Here is a 22,466-nt window from a genome sequence, read left to right as displayed (position 1 = left end):
TTACAAAAGTTTTTTTCTTAAACCTTCATTGCATAGGATTCAAGGTATTGTAATGAGCTCTGGTCAAAAGCTAACCCACATGTATATGGAGTAAGAAATAAGACTCGGGACTTTCTGCTTCAAAAACCACTGGCCTCTATAATTGGAGGTGAAGAGATGGAATCTTGCCTTGCTATCAGTAGTACTAAAGTTAGTCATCACCGGGTAAGGATCAGAAATACCTGAACAGATCAGCCGTTCAATGAATGGTGCTCTGCAGGAATGTGCAATGTCCACTGGGTTTGCCCAGAGTTGCTGGCTAGTGGATGAGGAAGGGAAGCAGCACAAAGGAAGCAGAAACCACACACAAGGCCTCTTCTGTGAAGTCTTACAGCCTGGAGGACATTCTCTCAAAGGGTTTAGAGCTGGCATAACCAGATTGTAGTTACCCTCCTCACAGCCTCTGGTGCAGGAGGTGAGGAGTGGAAGTGGATGGCATATCAGGGGCTATCCTCAGCTGGTAACTGATCCCTTAGAACCCTGGCTAGCTGTCACTAGCTAGAGAGCCCCAGACTCCACTTGGGGTAGAGAATCAGGGAGCTATAGCTGACTCTGTGGACAGACCTCCAATCTGTCACTCCCATCAGAACTTGGGTACAGTAAAGAATCTGGTCCAATAATTTCACATTTATTTAGCCCATGCACCTTCAAAGATGCCAGGTGACTTATAAATTAGTACATACACACTACCATTAACATAAGCAAAAACTTTCATTATTTCAAAAAAACATTTGATTGTAGGTAAATTATTCCTCCCTAGCACTGCTGGACACAGAAGGCCCAAACACTGTGCAACTGCTGCAGTTTCACTGAACTGCGATAGAAAGCCTCAAGCATGGACTGGAACTCTCCATCCCTTAAATGCTTCTCTCCCCTCTGGAGCACAAGGAGTGGTTTCAGGGGTGGATGGGCCAGATGAAGGATAGGAAAGATGGAAATACATCTGACATAGACACATCAACCTAAATTATCAGGCAAAGAGGATATGCAGGGCCTTTAGCCACCATACTAGTGGCTACAGAGTGGTTGTATATTATTTCCTACCCCGATTGCAGCAAAGGAAGGATCTGCTAGGCAAAATCTGATTACTCAGGCTTAACAAGTGAGAGCAAAAAGCATTTCTTCCTCTTTAATTTGAAGGATGGTGAGGGGGCAGGACTACTTTAATCAAAATTGCAGTTTACACACTGCAATGCTTTGAAACATTTTTGGACTTTCATTCTATTTCAGTTGATCTGTGTACCATTACGTCCAAGATCACCACATGTGAATTCTCATATAATTCACTTAACTCGCAACTCAAGTGCAGCTATCTCTGGTTTGGTTTATTCTTGTGCCTTCATATTAATGTGGAGAGAAAGAGTAGATAATTTAGATCTAACTTGGTAAAATTCAACATTCAAAATGTTCTACTTTAGCTGTCAAAAGATTATAACACTGTTTAAAAGGTGAAATAAAAATAATTAATAGGTCAGAATGGCTAAAATTGATACAACTCACTTATCTCCAGGGAGAACTTTGTAAATAGGTTTTTGTTGATGACAAACTAGGAAATTAGAACAAATGAATAGTTATTTACTGATTTAGGAATTACTGATATGTTGGCAATTTTATTTATTGCCACTGAAGATATTCTAAGGAAACAAGACTTTATGAAGGCATCTGAAAACATTTTAAAGATTCAAAGTCAAAAGATCAATGTTTGTGAGGGTTAGTCCCCTTCTGCCTAACCTTCATTAGCTGTTTCCTTAGAAGCTGCCGACAGGCAAGCGCTAACAGCCTCGTATGAAGCGCTCAGTCGTGTGTTGGGGTCCCTCTTTGGTTTGGGAGGAGGCTGTTTCCTTGGTGATGGCAGACTATTACTATCATCCATGCTGAACACAGAGTACAGGGAGGGGGATCTGATGGATGATCCAGCCACAGAATGTACCAAGCCATCCACTGCCATGGGGACAGGCACAGAACTGGAATGAAAATGCTTAGGCGTTCGGCAGCCAGCAAAGCTGTCCTCAGAGACCTTCCCACCCCTGTCTTCAGCTCTGAAAACACAGAAAAGATGCCCAGATGCATTATTCAAATGATAACAATGAACCTGTTCATGCAAACATAACATCGGCTTTTTGGTAAACAATCTTCCAACACCCCTACTGTGCCTAGAGGGTGTGTGTAGTAATCTTCTGACAAACAAATCCAAATCAAGCTGCTAGAATTCTTCCATTTCCTGTTTTATAATAAAACAGGGCACTGGATCTTTTTCACCTGAATACAGCTTTCCTCAAGTAGCTTCATATTGTTTATCAGACATCCATTGAATGAATTGTTCACTCTGATTGTTAAGCACAGTCAAAAGCTAAGATTTCAATCTGAATGATAATTTCAGAGAAATGCATTTTAATAGAAAGTTACTGAGGCAGCAAATGCTGAGCTTTTATCACTGTTTTCTAAAAAACCAACAACTATAAATTCTACTTATGAAATCCAAATCTTTAAAATATTGTGACCTTTTAACAGATGAATTTGGCTTTGTGTTATATCCTACCTAAACATCAACAGAAGTCTTCTTGTTTAAGCTTTCCACTATTATCATTTTGAGCACAATTGTGGATTTTTCTAACTTATTGTAGTGATTGTATTTAAAATATCTGTAGTTTACAATATATGTTGGAAAATAGTGTTGCTAGTTTGATTCCAACAAGCTGGTGAAAATGAGACACCCCCCCCACACACCAAATTTCTTCACCCTTAAAAAGCAAGAGCTACTTAGATTAAAAGTAACTGAAGACACCTTCCAGATGTCTAAAACCAGCCTTGTAATACAGTGTAGCAATGTAGTGTACTAACTAAAAGATGGTAGTACAATAACTTTACAAACAAGCCCTCCAGCATTTGTTTTTATAATTGTATTTCTGCATGGCAGATCACCAGCAGAGCTGGATTGAACTACAGGACATAGCCAGCTGCCCATGTAGTACATGAAATAGCTAAAGATGAAAGCTTAGTGCTCAGTGGATAATTTGTTTTCAGTGTAATGTTTAATTACAGTCTTTTCTACAAAGGCATTTCCTTCAGTATGTAATCACTGGGATATCTGAAGCTAATTAAACAGACCCACTGTCATTTTTACTTCAGTAAAAATCATCTGACAGAGGCAATCAAGGCAAGGGGGAGCTGTTTCTGATAAGATACAATGAGCTGGAATCAAGCTCCTGTGGAAAAATAAACATTCCTATGATCAGTGAGTTATAGACACAGATAATAAGTTTATATTACAAAAAACACCTTTCCATGCAGGTATCTGTACTTAACCTACTGGGATGGATGCTAGAATATTTGCTAAATTTGCTAGAATAGGTTAATTAAACTTTTAATTAATGATAAACATTAAGCAATTTTTTAAATGAGAAGAAAAGATCCTCTTGGCAATCTGTCTATTAGGCACATTTCTCAGTCTGGACTTCACTGCTTTTTTTATGCCTGCATAGCTGTTCCTGTTATCTTGGCACATATCCAGTTGAATTTTCTAAGATAGAGTTATTATTATTAATTATTATAATTATTTATTAAAATCTCACTAAAAATCTATTTCACTTATACTGAAACACTATTTATTTTTAAATGCTAAAATGTCTTAGAGATTTTAACAATAGTTATTGCATGTGCTGGTGTCTCCTGAATCAGATATCTTTTACATTGTTGCTTTATGCAGTTAGAATTAATTACTTTATATGGCTTTACAAACAAGAAAAGTATTTAATGAAGACCCAAGAGTCATTTAAGCATACATTTAAAGAAGCCAGAGTCAAGTTTACATATGATCATTATTACTGCCATGACTAGCATGGACTGTACTGAGAACTGTTTCCTACAGTTAGAGAAGTTGCTTTCTCTCCTTACCTTTTGGGGGTTTCTTCTTGCCTGTTTCTAACCTCTAACTTTTCCCTACGGTAAGCAGCATTCATTTCATTGCGGAGCCGGTCATTTTCCCGAGCAATGTCAGAAGCATTCTGAATGACCAAAGCATCATATGCTTTCAGCCCCATATCCTCTGCATTCTGTAGAAAGTCTTTGATTGATGTGACCTCTTGCTGTTTGATGCTCATCTTCTGTAGCAAACGCTGGCGAGCTAGAAATCCTCTTACAACTGCCATAATGGAAGAAAAAAGATATAGACCAATGAGAGGTAGAATTCAACAATGAATAACTTAATATTATTGTGCATTCAGCTGTAAAATGGATAGTGTGAATAAATATCTAGCAATATCCTTTGTAAAAGGAGAAAGAAATATTAGGCTTTCTCTATCAATTGCATACCAAAATGGACAATATGCATTTTTTGCTCACTAATAACAATGCCTAAACTGAGGCGTAGTAATAAACTCATTTACCAGTTTGAGTTACCAGTACTCAGTATTTAGTTTCATTGGCAATTTTTCTCCCTTTGCCTATATCACACTATGAAGCTTACGTCTATGCTAGGGAATGTGAGAGGATAATATTATGGCATAAATTTAAAACATCATTTGGCTCACAATGTGCTAATTTTCTATATGATAGAATGTTCAGTTTGTTAACTTCCTCATAGTGGGAAAGAATGTTGGTACATGTCCGATTGTAAACGAGATGATAGCCTATTCTTACATCCATTCAATGTTTCTCTCCTTATTATGTACAAAAAATTAAACTCTTAGTCTCCCAACCCATGACAAGAGATTAATAAAAACGGCATAAGAGGAAGGAGTCTCTGAGTTCCATGTATTATAAAGAATGTATATTTACATTCTTTGTAATATAACAGTATCATCCTTTGAATACTGGAGTTTTTCATATGGACACCTGCAGACAATTGTTATTTTAGATATATGTTGTTTCAAAAGAGGTGGGTGAATAGAGTTATTGGCCTATCTATTGGGGTGGTAATAATTGAGTATGTGCTGTGGCTTAGTAGGAAGAGTGAGCTAACTGTATTGTACTTTACTTGTAATTTTAAATAATCAACAGAATGCTCAGAGTTTGTGGGTGGACATTTTATTCTAAATCAAATTGTACACATACAGTACAGGGAACAGATAGTATAGTGTGTATAAAGGTCTATTTGCATGAGTTTGGGACAATCACATTACACATGAGTGATGAAGCCATAGGTGAGTTATGGAAGTCATCTTAAATTATGTTAATAAAATGTTCATACTACACCACCATCATGTATATTCTACGTGTATGTCATAGTTTACAAGAAACTATTTCACAAATGTTTTAGAGAATTTTTTTTAAAAAGTGCTTGGGACTATTTCAGAAGTTCTTCTGCCTGCAAAATCATGTGCATTAGTTCACCTTAGTAAAAATGTAAAGAATTCAGGGAGAAAAAATTAAATAAAAGAAATATATTTACAAGTAATGCACCCCTACAATCACCACATATAGTTTTTTCTATTCATGAAAATGTCACAAATTAAAATCACATGTATTGTCTTTTTCCAGGGTTAGAAGTGCAGTGTGTCCCACTGGGAAGCTGTTTTAAGACTATTTAACTGATGCCAGAAATATTTAGGTGATTTTATTACTTTGATTTCCATCTAGTAAGAACAAATATACACATTGAGCCAAATCTCACTCATTCATGCAGTTAGTCCCATTACAGCCAATGGAAATATTCCTATGAGTAAGGTGAGCAAAATTTGACCACAACCTTTATTCAGTGTTGTTTGAGTTCAAGGGGAAAAAAACCCATCAAAACAATGAAAAAATTGATATTAAGGTTTTCACCTGCCAAAAATCTAAAAAGCATACGGCTCTTTTTTTAATTGCACAACTGAGTATTTAGCTCTTAGGAATGCTGTAGTGTAAAATGAAATAGAAAACAGTCGTGCTGAACTAATCTAAAGGAAAAATGTCTTCCAGGAATGTAAAATGTTACTGAATAAAATAAAGAGGATAAAGCTGAGAGCAACATAAGATATTTGTTATCACCTTCCTTGTCCTTGTTTATATATTTATAATTAGATTTTCTTAGGGATGCTCAGTGTTTAATTGCTTGAAATGCAGGAAAGGTTAATGTGAATATTCAATATTCTCTGTGTCCAAAATTCACTGGGGTTTGAATTCACCCAGTCTTATCTATTTCAAGCATGTGTATAATGGAGGAATTTGAGGGTTTACATTTCCATTATTGTAGCAAACTGTGTCTCAATCTCTCTAGCCACATTTTATAATAAAAGTTGACTTCTTTAACATCAGAAACATTAATGCACTAACCTTATTTAGTTCAAAAGGAGATTAATAGTGCATTTTCCTTTTGACAATTTTATGAGAGGCTTCATATTTGACACACACATTACTGAATCTGAACTCATAAAACGCTGGTGTTGAGGAGGTAATGAATACATGCACAGAACATAATCTAAGAGAGTTCACTGCTCTCAAATACACAATATTGAAAGAGCTTAATCATATAGAATTGTTCCTTCACCTGCTGTACTTTCTGAAATATATTTTCAGAGCAAATGGCATATTTGCTAAACATTTAAGCAGAAAATCCTAAATCACCTTGAAGAAAACAATATATTTCTAAAGCTCTGATACATTTTTACCTTTGTTTTAGATATTTTTGTTTTATTTTTTAAAGATAAATAAAGCAAAAGTGAACCAATGGCAGAGAATAAGAAATATATTTGTGCTGGATAAATCTCCATAGTTAGCAGGACTGACAGAGGACGGGACACTGAAATTGATATGCTGGTCATTAAAACTGGTCATAATATTTTTGATGACACATGCTGTTTCATTGAAGCAGAGATGTTTGACTAAGTTCATTGAGAAGATTGAGAGAGAAAGAGTTTCTCCACAAAAACACCCACCACCTTCCACAAACTTCCTGAATTGAACAGCTCTGCTTTCAATCCAAAAACGGACATTTCAACAAAATTCTGTCTTAATTAAAATATTTGAGAGTTTTTGTTTTCATTCCAGTGCACAATGAAAACAAATTTTGAAACCTCCAATGGAAGCTAAATGGAAGTGTCATCTTTTGGCAGGCTCTACTGTTCACAATGTAGTCCTTACTGCACTGCTTTCCTCATTTATGTTGGCCACCTAAAATATTTGAGGTCCTGTACCTCCAAAGCCAGAGGTATACCTGATTCCTTAGGGTTCCCTTTGGTACAAAGATTGGTGTTGTGGAAACTGTGGCAGGTTGTGGATTTGGCTTCTATACACAGATAAATTAATTCATATTTTGGCTGGATTGCAATGGAAGAACTTCGGGATAATTAGCTTTTCCCTCAGTCCCCCAATCAGTTCTCTAGTTGATTCAGAATGATCAGAACTGATCCTGGGTAGCTGCCATACTTGTACACCCAGGGGTTACTACAGAGGTTGTGATAATCTGAAGTATTTGAGCTCATAGCTCATAACTCCTGGTTTAGGTGGGTCTTGTAGGCAATTTTCAGGGAGGGATACTTGGCTCTTTAAGTTGCTTCCCTCCTTCCTCCACTACAGTCTGGGCTTGATGACCTATCAACACATGATGAAAGACTTCCCTGTTTTCTCAGGCTTTTGTTGAAGGCAGGGTGGAAAATTACTGAAGGGATGACTGGAAAGGTTTGGATGGATGATAATGTTTGGGGTTGGTAAGATTTTTGTATAGGGCTGTTTTTCTTTTCGAGAACTCTGAGGTGTCCTGTTATATTATTTTATGAAAACGATATACATTTTATACTGTGCTTTGAATTTGAGATAGGCACAATGACTATATTTGAATAAATAAATGTAAAACTTCACTTTATCCATTTCAAGACTAGATTACCTATTAGAGATTGCCCTGATCTACAGATGTGAGTCTATCCAGGACAATCTAATGCCATGACTGGTATTTGATGCCACTGCATTATGCCCTTAATCAACATGTCATAAAGAAAAATACATGTCTTTAGCTTCAAAAGATCTCTGGCTTGAAGTACAAGAAGACTGATGTCCATCAGTCTAAGAGTACCCTACCCCTTTCATTGCTATCAGTAGACTTGGTGGGATCCATTTATTCTAGGGGTAGAATGGGTTATGTAAGGTCATGTTGAGTTATACTGCTTTTTGGGGAGAAGCAGAAGGCATTCCAAACCTCTCAAAGCTCCTGGGCTTGTAGTTGTTACATACTTGCAACTACACCTATTTGTGGAGTACTGCTTACATTACAGGCCAATGCATGGATGCGGGAAGTCTGCCCGAGTCTTACTCAAGCCATGTGTAGGACAGGAATGTTCCTTACTCAATCAGCTTCCTCAGACTTCTCCAAACCTGTGTAAAGATAGGTAAAATCTGCCCCATAATAGGTGAGAGCTTTCTAAATATTGTTCCTGAGAAAATGAATTTTTAAATGGAAGTCAAATCCGGAAACAAGAAGCCAAGAAACTGAATTTTGTGGGGAGCTGAGGAAGCATTCATCCTCCTTACTTAGGATTAAACTTTGCAGATGTCTTGTAAACTGAGGAAGGTCTAGTTTGTGGTGAAGTGGAATATTAATGGTCATTGAATTTAAACTAGATGCAAGAAGGTGAAGATTTTCAACTTTTCTTGGTAGTCAGCATGAGGGAAAGCAGGATGAATCAGTTTTGCTTTTCTAATGCAGATAAATGTGTGGAGGCAATGGGGATAATTGCATTTAAAGTTAGACATGTGCTTCAACACCTTGTTGAATGGGGACCTGTGTAAACTACCATCCTCCAAAATCTGAAGCATTATTAATTCCTATTATTATTTCCACACAGATGACTTTGTTCCCCTTGCTTCAAGTGTTCTCTCTCTTTCCCCTGCTTTCTCTCTACAACCCCCATTTAGTGAAGAACAGATCATTAAATTGACAGTTTAAAAAATATATATATATCCAGGACATTTTTTAGCCAACTACGTGACAGGTACTTCTGTCTATTGAGTCAGCTTTTTTTTTTAAAGTGTTAATGTGAATTGTTGCTGCTACAAGCCAATTAAATAAATAATGTATAGTGTGAAGGAAGCTGCTTTATACAAAGCAATATTCACTTTTGAAATGGTTATTTGAGATTCTAATGGGAAATAGAACAGAAACTACAGGAAATCAGGAGACAGTGGATAGTATCTCCTTCAAAAAGTGTGCCAAAAATGTCAAAATGACCTTAGTAAAGACACCAACATAAAAATCAAAGAGAAAAAAAAACAAGCCAAAAGAAAATATGCAAGATAAGCAAATGAGAACAAAAGAAAGACAACCAACACCCTAAATTAGTAGCATTAAAAGTAGCTGTTTTATGGATGTAAGACATATGTAAATATTAAAAAAGTTTGCATCTTCTGTAGTTTATCTGTTATTTATTGGGGAATTAAGAATAATATTAAAAACTCAAATCCTAGAAATATAGTCTGTTCTTTAAAAAAACAAGCAGAGCTGGAGATAAAAGAGCATTTAGTTTTAATTTCAGACAACAACTAGAACTGAAACTGGGTTTGTCAGACAAAAGGTGCACTTGTTAACAACGTTAGTCTGGACTTCTAAAAATCCGTATAGTCAGTTAGTTGGAGGTGGAATTGTTTGGAAATGTGTCAAATACAATAACTAATCAACGAAGAGAAAACTCCCATACTACAAAATGTTCTTGCACTCAATGTACAAAAATTATAGTTCAGAAATATTTGTTCTGTAATTGTTACCTTTTTGACAAGTTACAATTTTCCTCTGCAGCTGAAGGCACAAATCATTGAGATGGTCAGCTTGCCAGTACTTTAGAAACACTTTTTGGACTCCTATCTAAAATACAAACAGCAGAGAAACCTTTACCATCAAGAAAAAAAAGGGCAAGATGATTATAGATAAATAATGATCATACATAAAGCATCTAGCAAACGGTTGAGATGAGATCAGAAATGTAATATACGTCACAATACCTGTATCTGGTGCTTTTCTCTTCCATTTATAGGGCCACAAGGAAACACCTTGCTTTTGAAACTTTCTGAACATGCACAGACAATACAAAAAATCCTTAGCAGTTTTTTTCATGTACAACTTTCAAAGACATTTCTTTCTAGTAGTCTTCAAAAACCCATGTCTTTACAAACAGTGATTACTGAGAAAATGGGAGTAATGATTAAGTAAGAGTTGCCCTCATGCTATTTTCTTCTCAGGATTTTTGTGGAAGAAGCATTTCTTTGCTATTTAGAATTGTAAAGAAGACACAAGCACGCAGTGAGCTGTGCTTAACAATGAAGAACATAGCTCCTTTTGCTGATGGGATTGCTACTCACCTGTATGATTAATAAGTGTATTGATTAATTTGTACAAGTCTGGCAATAATTGCTCAAATTATTCCAAATTTTACTTGCTTGTAGCCTACAGGCCTGGTTCTGCTCTGTTACACCAATGGAGCCTCACTGAAAATATTTTCTGTGGGGATGCCTTTGTGTGACTGACAGCAGAATTAGAAAAAATAACCTTTGTACAAATGGACAGGAAAAGCTCAAATCATCATAAGCTGATAAATCACAGAAGACATTGCAACTTATGTTGTGCTTTCTTCAGAATACCCCATATACGCAGCCGAGGTTACAGAATTCACATAATACTATGCTGCTGTTTGATTTCAGCAAAATCTACAGTCAGTTAATAAAAGCATATGCAAAAATCTGATTAAATAATTTAAGCAATGATTCAGTGCTGGACATGGCTAAAACCAAAGTAAAGAAATGTCAGTATGCAATGATGAAACAAACCTACAGTTTCAAATCTCCCATGTATTATAACCCGTCTTTAACCAACTCGTATAATAAGAAATATTAATAAAACTTTACATTTATATTGCACTTTTCATACTGAAGGGTCTCAAAGTGCTTTCCAAACAGGAATCATTTAGGCCAAAAATGACTGGCTAATATACTGGCAGAATTTGCACCACAACACTCTTCTGAATTGGATGCCAAACTAACTTAACCGTTTTTGACTGTCTCACCTCTAGGCCTTGTCTGTACTAACAAGCTTTGTAGCAATAATTCACCATTTGTGCAGTTCCACTGGCTGCAGCATTAGTCACCTTGAAGTACAAATGCCAGTGCCCTATCCACATAGGGTTGCCAATTTTGGTTGGACATATTCCTGGAGGTTTCATCACATGACATCATCTTTAATTAAAGATAATCTTTCATTCCTAGAGACTCCAGGACAATCCTGAAGGATTGTCAACCCTATGTCCACGTTAAGCTTCCAGCACTGCTACTGGTAGTAAAGATGCACTAATGGTGAATTACACCTGTAAAAGTTGCTATTGTACATGTAGCCACAGGGCCAGATACCAGTTTGCAAACTCAAAACTCTATTTGACTTCAATGGGCTTTGCATTAGGTCCTCTAAATCTGGCAAAAAAAAAAAAGCGAGAGAGAGAGATAGAGAGAAACTCTACCAAAGATCATAGAGAGATTCTCTTTTATGTTATCTCTTAGCAGCCTGGACTTTTGGAGATGAAAGTAAGTAAAGATTCCCCACCCCATTCCAACATGTGTGTGTGATTCAGCTCATAACTATGGGTCTATGGGGTGTGTGTGTGAAGTTTTGCTCCTTTCTTCTGTAGGCATAGAGAATGCAGGTGAAATAGTAGAGTTCAGCTGTGTGAAGAATGAGTGGCAGGATTCGGAGACACGACACAGGGAAGTCTGCACCCCTTGTGGAGGGTTCGGTATGGGCCAAAGGAGAGATGGTTACATCTCTAAGACTGTATTTTACAGTTAGACAAAAGCAGCAGTTGTAGGGTATGTCTACACTACGGGATTATTCCGATTTTACAGAAACCGTTTTTTAAAAACAGATTGTATAAAGTCGAGTGCACGCGGCCACACTAAGCACATTAATTCGGCGGTGTGCATCCATGTACCGAGGCTAGCGTCGATTTCTGGAGCATTGCACTGTGGGTAGTTATCCTGTAGCTATCCCATAGTTCTCGCAGTCTCCCCCGCCCATTGGAATTCTGGGTTGAGACCCCAATGCATGATGGTGCAAAAACAGTGTCGCGGGTGATTCTGGGTAAATGTCGTCACTCAATCCTTCCTCCGTGAAAGCAATGGCAAAGAATCATTTCGCACCCTTTTTCCCTGGATTGCCCTGGCAGACGCCATAGCATGGCAACCATGGAGCCTGTTTTGCCTTTTGTCACTGTCACCGTATGTGTACTGGATGCTGCTGGCAGAGGTGGTACTGCAGTGCTACACAGCAGCATTCATTTGCCTTTGCAAGGTAGCAGAAATGGTTACCATCCCTATTGTACCATCTGCCATTGTAAATTGGCGATGAGATGATGGTTATCAGTCATTTTGCACCATTTGCAATTGGAAATTGGCGATGACAGTTATCAATCATTTTGTACCGTCTGCTGCTGTCATGGGTGCTCCTGGCTGGCCTCGCTGAGGTCAGCGGGGGGCGCATGGACAAAAATGGGAATGACTCCCCGGGTCATTCCCTTTTTTATGTTTTGTCTAAAAATAGTCAGTCCTGCCTAGAATATGGGGCAAGTGTACTAGAGAACCAGAGAGCACAGCCGCTCCGGGTCAGAGCTCCAGAGATCCCGCAGAAATGATGAGCTGCATGCCATTCTAGGGGGTGCCCCTGCAACAACCCCACCCATTGTTTCCCTCCTCCCCCAACCCTCCTGGGCTACCGTTGCAGTGTCCCCCCATTTGTGTGATAAAGTAATAAAGAATGCAGGAATAAGAAACACTGACTTTTTAGCGAGATAAAATGAAGGGGAGGCAGCCTCCCGCTGCTATGATAGTCCAGGGAGTACAGAATCTTTTCTTTAGACATGAAGGGGGGGGGCGGCTGATGGAGCTCAGCCTCCAGCTGCTATGATGAGGACGGTTACCAAGCATTTTGTACCATCTGCTGGGAATGACCAGGAGTCATTCCCATTTTTACCCAGGCGCCCCCGGCCGACCTCACTGAGGCCAGCCAGGAGCACTCATGGGCTGATGAGGACAGTTTTCCACCATTTTGTACCATCTGCCATCAGGAAAGGAAGGGGAGGGGATGCTGCTGTTCAGCGCCGCAGCACCGTGTCTACCAGCAGCATGCAGTAGACATACGGTGACATTGAAAAAAGGCGAGAAACGATTTTTTCCCCTTTTCTTTCATGGGGGTGAGGGGGGTAAATTGACGAGATATACCCTGAACCACCCGGGAAAATGTTTTTGACCCTTCAGGCATTGGGAGCTCAGCCAAGAATGCAAATGCTTTTCAGAGACTGCGGGGACTGTGGGATAGCTGGAGTCCTCAGTCCCCCCTCCCTCCCTCCCTCCATGAGCGTCCATTTGATTCTTTGGCTTTCTGTTACGCTTGTCACGCAGCACTGTGCTGAGTCCCTGCTGTGGCCTCTGTCTATCATAGCCTGGAGATTTTTTCAAATGCATTGTCATTTCATCTTCTGTAACGGAGCTCTGATAGAACAGATTTATCTCCCGCTACAGCGATCAGATCCAGTATCTCCCGTACGGTCCATGCTGGAGCTCTTTTTGGATTTGGGACTGCATCGCCACCCATGCTGATCAGAGCTCCATGCTGGGCAAACAGGAAATGAAATTCAAAAGTTTGCAGGGCTTTTCCTGTCTACCTGGCCAGTGCATCCGAGTTCAGATTGCTTTTCAGAGCGGTCACAATGGTGCACTGTGGGATACCGCCCGGAGGCCAATACTGTTGAATTGCGGCAACACTAACCCTAATCCGACATGGCAATACCGATTTCAGCGCTACTCCCCTCATCGGGGAGGAGTACAGAAATCAGTTTAAAGAGCCCTTTATATTGATATAAAGGGCTTCGTTGTGTGGACGGGTGCAGGGTTAATTCGGTTTAACGCTGCTAAATTCGGTTTAAACGCGTAGTGTAGACCAGGCCATAGAGCAGTTCTGTTTCCATGCCCAACTCTGGTGGGTGGATTATTTCCCTTCAGCCCTTATGCTATTATACTACACATTATTCTGGCCACATGCTTAACTGACAAGTGAGACCTATATGTGTGGCTACTTTCTGTTACAATGAGATTATTCAAATTTAAAATTCTTGCTAATCAACTTGCCTCCTGCGTGTCTACCAAACATTCAGTTACTTTCATTAGTTGGGTCTAGAGTAAATTTCCTCTCCTCTCCCACCTCCATATACCAAGAAACAAGTAGGTGCATTATGGGAGTTTTATAATTGCCTCTGAGACATCCAGTATTAGCTATTGTTGGGAATAAGATACTGTACAAGAAGGACCAATGGTAAGATCCAGTATGATATTTCCTGTAAAAATTCCTAAATATCTGGAAGAATATGACATTCGCAAAACCAAATTTACAGTTGTGGTGGCTTCCTTAACTTACACTATGTTGCTTGCTTTGGTTTATGTGTGTATTGTGGGAAGGGGAGGTCCAAAATTGTCAATCTTCACTCTTCATGCTGTAGATACCATCTAGCTATTCATTTGTTTTGTGTTATTATGTTTGTTGCATTCTCAGAAAGTTACACAGGATGATTGCTCAATGTTTATTACTTCACTTAGTGTACTGTCTTTCTTTTTTGAAATTGCTCACAATTTTTGGCAGTAAATTGTACTTTGTACAATATCTACTCATTGTAGTATAAACCTGAGACACAGGTATTAGCTGTGACAAAGTTCCTCCTCTACCTTGGTGGGTGATGCGCTTATTGGCAGGTTTGCTCACCTCACAGATCCACCCTGTGGGTCGGGAAACAGCCCAGAGACCTTCCCCTCTGGTAGAAGCCACAGTCCAGGTCAATTACTCCTGTGTTTGATCAGGAGTTGGGAGGTTTGGGGGGAACCCGACCCTGCGCTCTACTCCGGGTTCCAGCCGAGGGCCCTGTGGATTGCAGCTGTCTATAGTGCCTCCTGTAACAGCTGCATGACAGCTACAACTCCCTGGGCTACTTCCCAATGGCCTCCTCCCAACACCTTCTTTGTCCTCACCACCGGACCTTGCTCCTGATGTCTGATAACGCTTGTACTTCTCAGTCCTCCAGCAATATGCCTACTCACGCTTAGCTTCTTGCACGCCTCTTGCTCCCAGTTCCTCACAGGCACTTCCTCTCCTCTGGCTCTCTGCAGGTTAATTGGAGTCAGGTGTTCTCATTAGCCTGGAGCAGCACCTGCTCTGGTCACTCAGGGAACAGAAAACTCCTTATCCAGTGGCCAGTATATCTCTCTTCTACTCTGCTGTTCCCAACTGGCCTGGGTCTATCACATAGCAAGGAAATGTGCACACTTTCTTCAACTAACTGTTTTCTATCTGACCACTAATGGCAGATATATGCCACTGATAATAATGAACTATGCTAAGTTATGAATAAAAATCAAGTCTAGAAACTTAAAACCAAATTCAGAAATGGTTTAGGGCATTCTTCCATTCCTATGACTTCAGGGAGATTAGTGTTTCAGACCAAATGTTCAAAGTGGCTTTCAGTAATTTAACTCCCAAATTTTGCAGATGAAAATGATAGGTGAGCTATCTAAATTCTGATTTTAGGGTATAAATGTTAGTTTTCTATCTAATTTCACCAATGATGGATAAAAGTTGCAAAAGCAAAGACTCTTTTCTAAAATGTCTATCTGTTTTATTCTCGTGCCCAATCATCATAGTAAATTAAGCCTTTTGAGAGAGGTGGGAACTACATTTCACTAAACTTGCTTTAGTAGAAACCTACAGAGAATCTTAGGCCTTGCCTACATGGGGAAATTCTTCAGCAGAGCTATTTTGGAATAATTCTCCCATGTGGAGACTCTATTGCAGAATACAAGTGATTTTATTCTGGAATAAAAGTGGAATAAAATTACACAAAGCAATTTATTTCTCCCTGCCTTTTACTATACAAGTATACTTGCTTATACAAGCAAGATTATGCCCTTTCCTTGAGTCAAAGGAAACCACCAACCACGAATTCCTTACTTAGCCCAAAAGATCTCACCAAGGTCTCTAGTGACCTCTTTATACTGTAGTCTTGGGGCCATTCCTCTATGGGGCTATCCTTCTTGATTTATTAGCTGACTTTGTACAATTGATCTCTCCCTCCTCCCCAAACTTTCATCATTCTATACCTGCCTGGTTCTCTTAATTCTCTGACTTGCTCCTTTAGTGTCTCTTTTGGTTTCTCCAGCACTCCTTGCCCAGTCTCTGCTGCCATTCCTTAGGACTCTGTCCTCAGGTCCCCTCTTCTTTTTTTCTCTATTATTTTCTGGATAACCTCAAATGTTATCATGGCTTCAACTATCATCTCTATGCCACTGATTCCCACATCTCTCTCTCCACCCCCAGTCTCTCCACCTTTGTTCAGATTTGCATCTCTGTCCTTCAGGCATCTACTCTTGGATTCCCTGTGTCTAGGTTAAGCTAATGTATCAACAAACAACTCCCCTTATTGCCCCAGGAAAATCATCCCAAATTCCTCTCTTCATCCTCACTGCTGAAAATTCCAACTTCCTTCCTGACACGCATGTCCAAAATCTTGACTTCTCTCACCACATCAAGTTTGTCACTAAGTTCTATGGGTTGTCACTAAGCTCTTCATCATCAGCTTCTCAAACTCCCCCCACAACACCCCCTTCTCCCCAAAAGCCTGTTTTTTTCTTCTCCAACCCTATGGCCAACACATTTGCTATGCAGTTCTCATTTTTCGCCTTGACTACTGCAACCCCCTTCTCTCTGTTCTCCCTGCTCCACACTACTTTACTCCACTCATCCAAAATCCTTCTGTTTGTATTATTATCATTATTTATTATTTGTATTAGAGTGGTTCTCAGAGGCCCCAGTGTTGGGCATGATGACACCCATTAAAATAATATTTTCCTTCTACTCTGATTATGTTACTTCCACTTTTTACCTTCTTTCTAAGGTTTCCACTAGCCTTCTGTAGCAAACTGAAGCTTTTCATTCTCAATTTTAAGGCTCTGCACAGTTGTGTGCCTGCTCTGATTTCTGCATATTCCCCACATAGCTCCACACAACTCTTCTTCCTAACCACCCTCTAAGCATCTTTCTTTCACTCTTTTCATGACTGTTTCCATGCTGCTATAAAGTCCTCTGGGCAGGGATGATATATTTGAAATTACCATGTACATGTACCATGACATCCTAACTACCAAAATATTTAAAATAATAATGCAAAAATATAGACCCTTTCCTGTGTTTAGCATTTTCACTTCAGCCGATATATTTTTGTTGAAAAGACGAGTATTACCAACAGCTGATGCTAAATGATTTATTCTCTTTTTCTGCATGCAGATGTCTGACTGAATGAGCAGACAAAAGCTTCCTCGAATTTGTACATCACGTATATTTATGCAACACATTTTTGTTTTTGCATTTTTCTTTTAGCCTTTGGATTGAACATGAAAAATTCACTTTGAGAATTTAAAACTCTTTATATATGAAATTTGTTTGTTAGTTGCACTTAGTCTCATAAGAAACAGAGTATTGTATATATTCCTGGAGTGGGTGACTTTATAATTAGATGGGAAGCTCAAAGAAGCCTATGGAGCTTTATAAGTGAACCCAAAAGGAACACAATCATGACTGAAGCAAATTCATTTTTAAATGTGCGTAAACACTATTTACAATGTTTTGCAACATGTGACAGCTCTACTGTGCCACCTTTAAACAACATCTATTGTTAGAGAAATTGGTATGAGACATTAGATTACTTTAGTATTAATTGAGCTTTGTATAGATCTACCTTTGAAATGAATCTTCTGAAGTTAACCTAGAACATCTATACTCACTCCACAATGTCTAATGTTGATGCTCCGTGAAAGGGAGAATAATAAAAATATTTGGATTTCATACTTCATTTATGTGTCTCATAAAAACAGTTTTTGAGACTACAGCCTGTCTTCATTTTGGTCTGCTCTCCAATCACATAACGTTTCTTGCTTGTCAAGTGGGGAGGGTGGGAGAGGTTAAAATGTTCTCCTACCAAGACACTCACTTCTCAATACTTTCAGGACTACAAAGTGCTCTCATCTGAGATTGAAATTTTAATGTCATTCAGACTCCTGTAAAAGTAAACCATCTGTGAATTATAGTCACAGTTATTTTAATTAGAAAATCATTAGGGTTTTAATGCTATTTTTCAAAATGATACATTTTTAAAGATTAAGTAAAATTGTCATTGATGACTACCAAAGCTTCAATTACTGCTATTTTTTTAAAGAAAAGGTGTAGGATGCAAAAGTACAGACATTCAAAATTACAGAATGGTAGCTGAGATGGAGTGTAGGTGGTATAAAGGCAGTATTAGTTCATACTTAATAGGTGTCAAGGGAATCTGTGAAGCTGTTCTTTAGTTTAAAAAAGGCAATTTGTGGGAGTGTTCTGTGTTTCTGGCAGTACTTTCAAAATAGCTACCTAGAAAAGACAGACAGTTATAATATAAAGATATTTTACACGACACACATTTTCACAGTACATTAATGAAATGTGAAAAAACCGTAAAGCTATTGTAAGATTTGTCTTTTTGTGGTATTAATGTCTATAAAATCATTATAATAAATACACAGTTACAGGGCACAGATATAAGAACTGAACTATTATTTGTAAAAGCACTAAGTTTCTGCTTTATTTATGAGCTTTTTCTTACACATTTTTAAGGCCTTGTTCCATTGTCTCTGGCATATTAATGACCTCTGATTCTGGCATGAACCTAATAAGACGTCAATTCTGCAAATGCTTATGTATTCACTTAGCTTAAGGCACATGAGTAGGCTCATGCTCACATGAATAACAATAAGCATGTGTAAGTGTCTCAAGAATTGGGGCTTAGAGCATCCCTTCCTTGCTGCACTTCCATTTCCTCTGTCCAGGTAAGGAGAAAGGTCCTGAACCAGGAAATGGCTGGGGTTTGTTGGGAAGTGGCTGCTGCATGGTGTGCCAGAAGATACAGAGAAGCTGGAGGCAGAGAGGGATCCCTAGGAACTGAATGCAGAACAGGTTTTCATTTCTGGATATTACAGCTGGGCGCAGGTCTCTATGGGACTTGTGGGGTGCTAACTGAGCTTGGCCTGGAAAACTGCAAGATCCTATTTGCTAGAATAGAGACTAAACTGGAGAGGGAATGCCAGGCACCAGGCCTGAAGAGTTCTGACTCTTGATTGGACTGCCCATGGACCTAAACAAGAACCACTATTGCTTACCGGTACTTTAAATTCTAACTGTTTAAGCCTCTGTACCTAGGTTATTTGCAAACTTTCCCTTTCCTTCCAGCCTTAGTAAAGTACCCTTTCACTTACGTGTGTCTGAGGGGTTATTGGGACACACCAGGGCTAGTGCCTAAAATGCCTAGCTGCTGAAGCACCTACTGTGTTTACCTCTGAACCTGGTGTGCTACTGGCAGCTTGAGGGTTTGGTTTACTTCAGCACTGAACCGCCCCAATACTTACAACTGCTACAAAATAGACCGACAGCTCTGTTATTTGAAAATGCTAGAAATATGCAGAAGGACCGAAAAGAAAAAATATGTATGTGTGTTGAGACAGACATACAGACAATGAGAGACAGCAATAGCAGCAACACTTGGGAGCTGAAAGCCTGGAAGACAAAGCCAGATAAATAAAATAACAACTACAAAGGCATGTGCTGCATGGGAGGAAAGAGATAAAGAGGGCTAGAGGGAATGAGGAGGAAGGAGGCTAAAAGAGGAGGATTGCAAAAGCTTGGCTGTGGAGGAAAGGGTCAGGGGACATGTAATCAAAGAAAACAATCTCTGAAGCAAAGAGGTCCCCTGTCCCGCGGATTTGGCGGCTTGCCTGCCGGAGGGCTGCTGGTCCCGCGGCTTCAGCGTACCGAATTGCCGCCGAATCTGCGGGACCGGCGGACCTCCTGCAGGCAAGCCACCAAAGGCTGCCTGACTGCCACCCTCACAGATACTGGCAGGGCACCCCCCGTGGCTTGTCGCCCCAGGCACACGCTTGGACCGCTGGTGCCTGGAGCCGCTGCTGGGTCTTAAACAGATATATAAGGAAGAGAGGAACAAAGAAGGAAGGAACAGAACAGAAACATGTTCAAGAAGCAAAAAGTTAAAAATAGGAACCTAGGAACAGAATTCAGTAGATAGAGAGTAAGAGCATGTGTGCACACCTAGGTCAAAATGAAAGACCCATCCCTTAAAGATCTCTCAGTCCAAGGAGGCTGTGACTAACATTTTTGTTTGTGTCCATTTATGTCACACAATGCAAATAATGTTTTAGTTGGCAAAATAAGGGTCCATTTTACTCCTTGGGTTCTTCCAGCAGACTCTTGGGAGGGTGGGATGCAGTAGTGCTTGCCACACTTGCTCTTCCAGGATTCCTGGAGCAGGTTGGCTCCAGCCAGGCAGTCAATAGGGCTGGCCAGGCATAAATAAATGGAAAAAAAAGGGAAATTAAAAGGAAAAGTCACAAGAATAAAATGCCTGCAAAGTGCATTGAAACGATTTAAAAACACCATAATAGAGACTCAAACTAAATGTATACCCCATTTAAAAAAAAAAGCTGCTGTGGCTAAATGGCAGAGTAAAGAAGGTGGGTAGCAACAACTAGCTAAAGACACAAAAACTATCAACATTTTTTTTAAGTACATCAGAAGCAGGAAGCCTGCCAAACACTCAGTGGGGCCACTGGACAGCTGAGCTCTAAAGGAGCACTTAAGGAAGACAAGAGCATTGCAGAGAAGCTAAATGAATTTTTTGCATCAGCCTTTGCTGCAGAGGAGGTGAGGGAGATTCCGACATCTGAACCATTCTTTTTAGGTGACAAATCTGAGGAATTGTCCCAGACTGAGGTCAATAGCCGAGGTTTTGGAACAAATTGATAAATTAAATAGTAATAAGTCACTAGGACCAGGTGGTATTCACCCAAGAGTTCTGAAGGAACTCAGATATGAAATATGTAACCTGTCGCTTAACTCCACCTCTGTACCAGATGACTGAAGGTTAGCTAATGTAATGCCGATTTAGAAGGAAAAAAAAAGGCTTCAGAGGTGATCCTGGCAATTACAAACTGGTAAGCCTAACTTCAGTACCAGGCAACCTGGTTGAAACTATACTAAAGAACAGAATTATCAGACACATGGATTAACACTATTTATTGGGGAAGAGTTAACATGGATTTTGTAAAGAGAAATCATGTCTCACAAATCCATTAGAATTTTTTGAAGGTGTCAACAAGTATGTGGAAAAGGGCGATCCAGTTGATGTAGTGTACTTGGATTTTCAGAAAACCTTTGACAAGATGCCTCAACAAAGGTTCTTGAGCAAAGTAGGAAGTCATGAGATAAGAGGGAAGAAATCCTCTCATGGCTCAGTAGCTGGTTCAAAGACAGGAAACAAAGGGCAGGACTAAACAGTCAATTTTCACAGTGGAGAAAAGTAGACAGCTGGGTCCCCCACGGATCTATAGTGGGACCAGCGCTGTTCAACATATTCATAAATGATCTGGAAAAGGGAGTAAACAGTGAGGAGGCAAAGTTTGCAGATGATACAAAACTACTCAAGATAGTTAAGTCCAAAGCTGACTGTGAAGAGTTACAAAGGGATCTCACTAAACTGGGTGACTGGGCAACAAAACAGCAGATGAAGTTCTGTGTTGATAAATGCAAAGTAATGTACATTGGAAAACATAATCCCAACTTTACATACAAAATGATGTGGTCAAAACTAGCTGTTATCCTTCAAGAAAAAGAACTTGGAGACACTTTGGATAGTTCTCTGAAAACATCTGCTCATTGTGAGCAGCAGTCAAAAAAGCTAATAGAATTATAGGAACCATTAGGACGGGGATAGATAAACAGACAGAAAATATCATAATGATGTCATATAAATCCATGGTATGTTCACACCTTGAATACTGTGTGCAATTCTGGTTGCCCCATCTCAAAAAATTAGAATTAGAAAAGGTAGAGAAGCACAACAAAAATGATTGGGGGTATGGAACAATTTTCATATGAGAAGAGATTAATAAAACTGGGAGTGTTCAGCTTAGATAACAAGCAACCAAGGGAGGATGTGATAGACGTGGCCATTCTTATGTTCTTATGTAATATATTCTGTGACGGCTCCTGCCACTGACAATTTCTTTCCAAGAACAGAATGGGATTATGTGTTGTTTAGACAATGCATTTTTGCTATTGGATTCTTTGCACAAACATTTCCCAACCTAGTAGGGGCATGTTGGGTTCCACCCATTATTAACTCCTTTAATTTTATAGCCTGTCAACTCCTCTTTCCTATTCATTTATTATTTTAAAAACTGTATCTTTATTTTAAATGTCATAAAAGAAAACAAAATGTGTTAAAAATAGGATATTGAGAAAAACTTTTTGTTTCAAAAACAGTTGATTTCTAAGTGACAAATTTATCAATTGATACATTTACCAAATCCAAACATCTTCAATGAAGAAAAAAGAATAG

The 22,466-nt window shown here is 39.2% G+C and overlaps 1 protein-coding gene across 2 annotated transcripts in view; it reads right to left on the bottom strand.

The window, feature by feature from the left end:
* Nucleotides 1-22,466, bottom strand: part of MYO16 (myosin XVI) — a 575,450-nt gene that overhangs the window by 52,650 nt on the left and 500,334 nt on the right. For both annotated transcript variants that reach the window (XM_039547002.1, XM_039546990.1), the window contains 3 exons: nucleotides 9,712-9,808; nucleotides 3,934-4,180; nucleotides 1,771-2,078 (listed from right to left, as the gene is read on the bottom strand). In XM_039547002.1, coding sequence (XP_039402936.1) covers nucleotides 1,771-2,078; nucleotides 3,934-4,180; nucleotides 9,712-9,808 — 652 coding nt within the window. The remainder of the gene's footprint in view (nucleotides 1-1,770; nucleotides 2,079-3,933; nucleotides 4,181-9,711; nucleotides 9,809-22,466) is intronic.

The sequence above is a fragment of the Mauremys reevesii genome, linkage group 1 (assembly GCF_016161935.1).
Source record: "Mauremys reevesii isolate NIE-2019 linkage group 1, ASM1616193v1, whole genome shotgun sequence".
NCBI lineage: Eukaryota > Metazoa > Chordata > Testudines > Geoemydidae > Mauremys > Mauremys reevesii.
The sequence above is the reverse complement of the archived record's forward strand: the minus strand, read 5'-3'. Positions and strand labels throughout refer to the sequence as shown.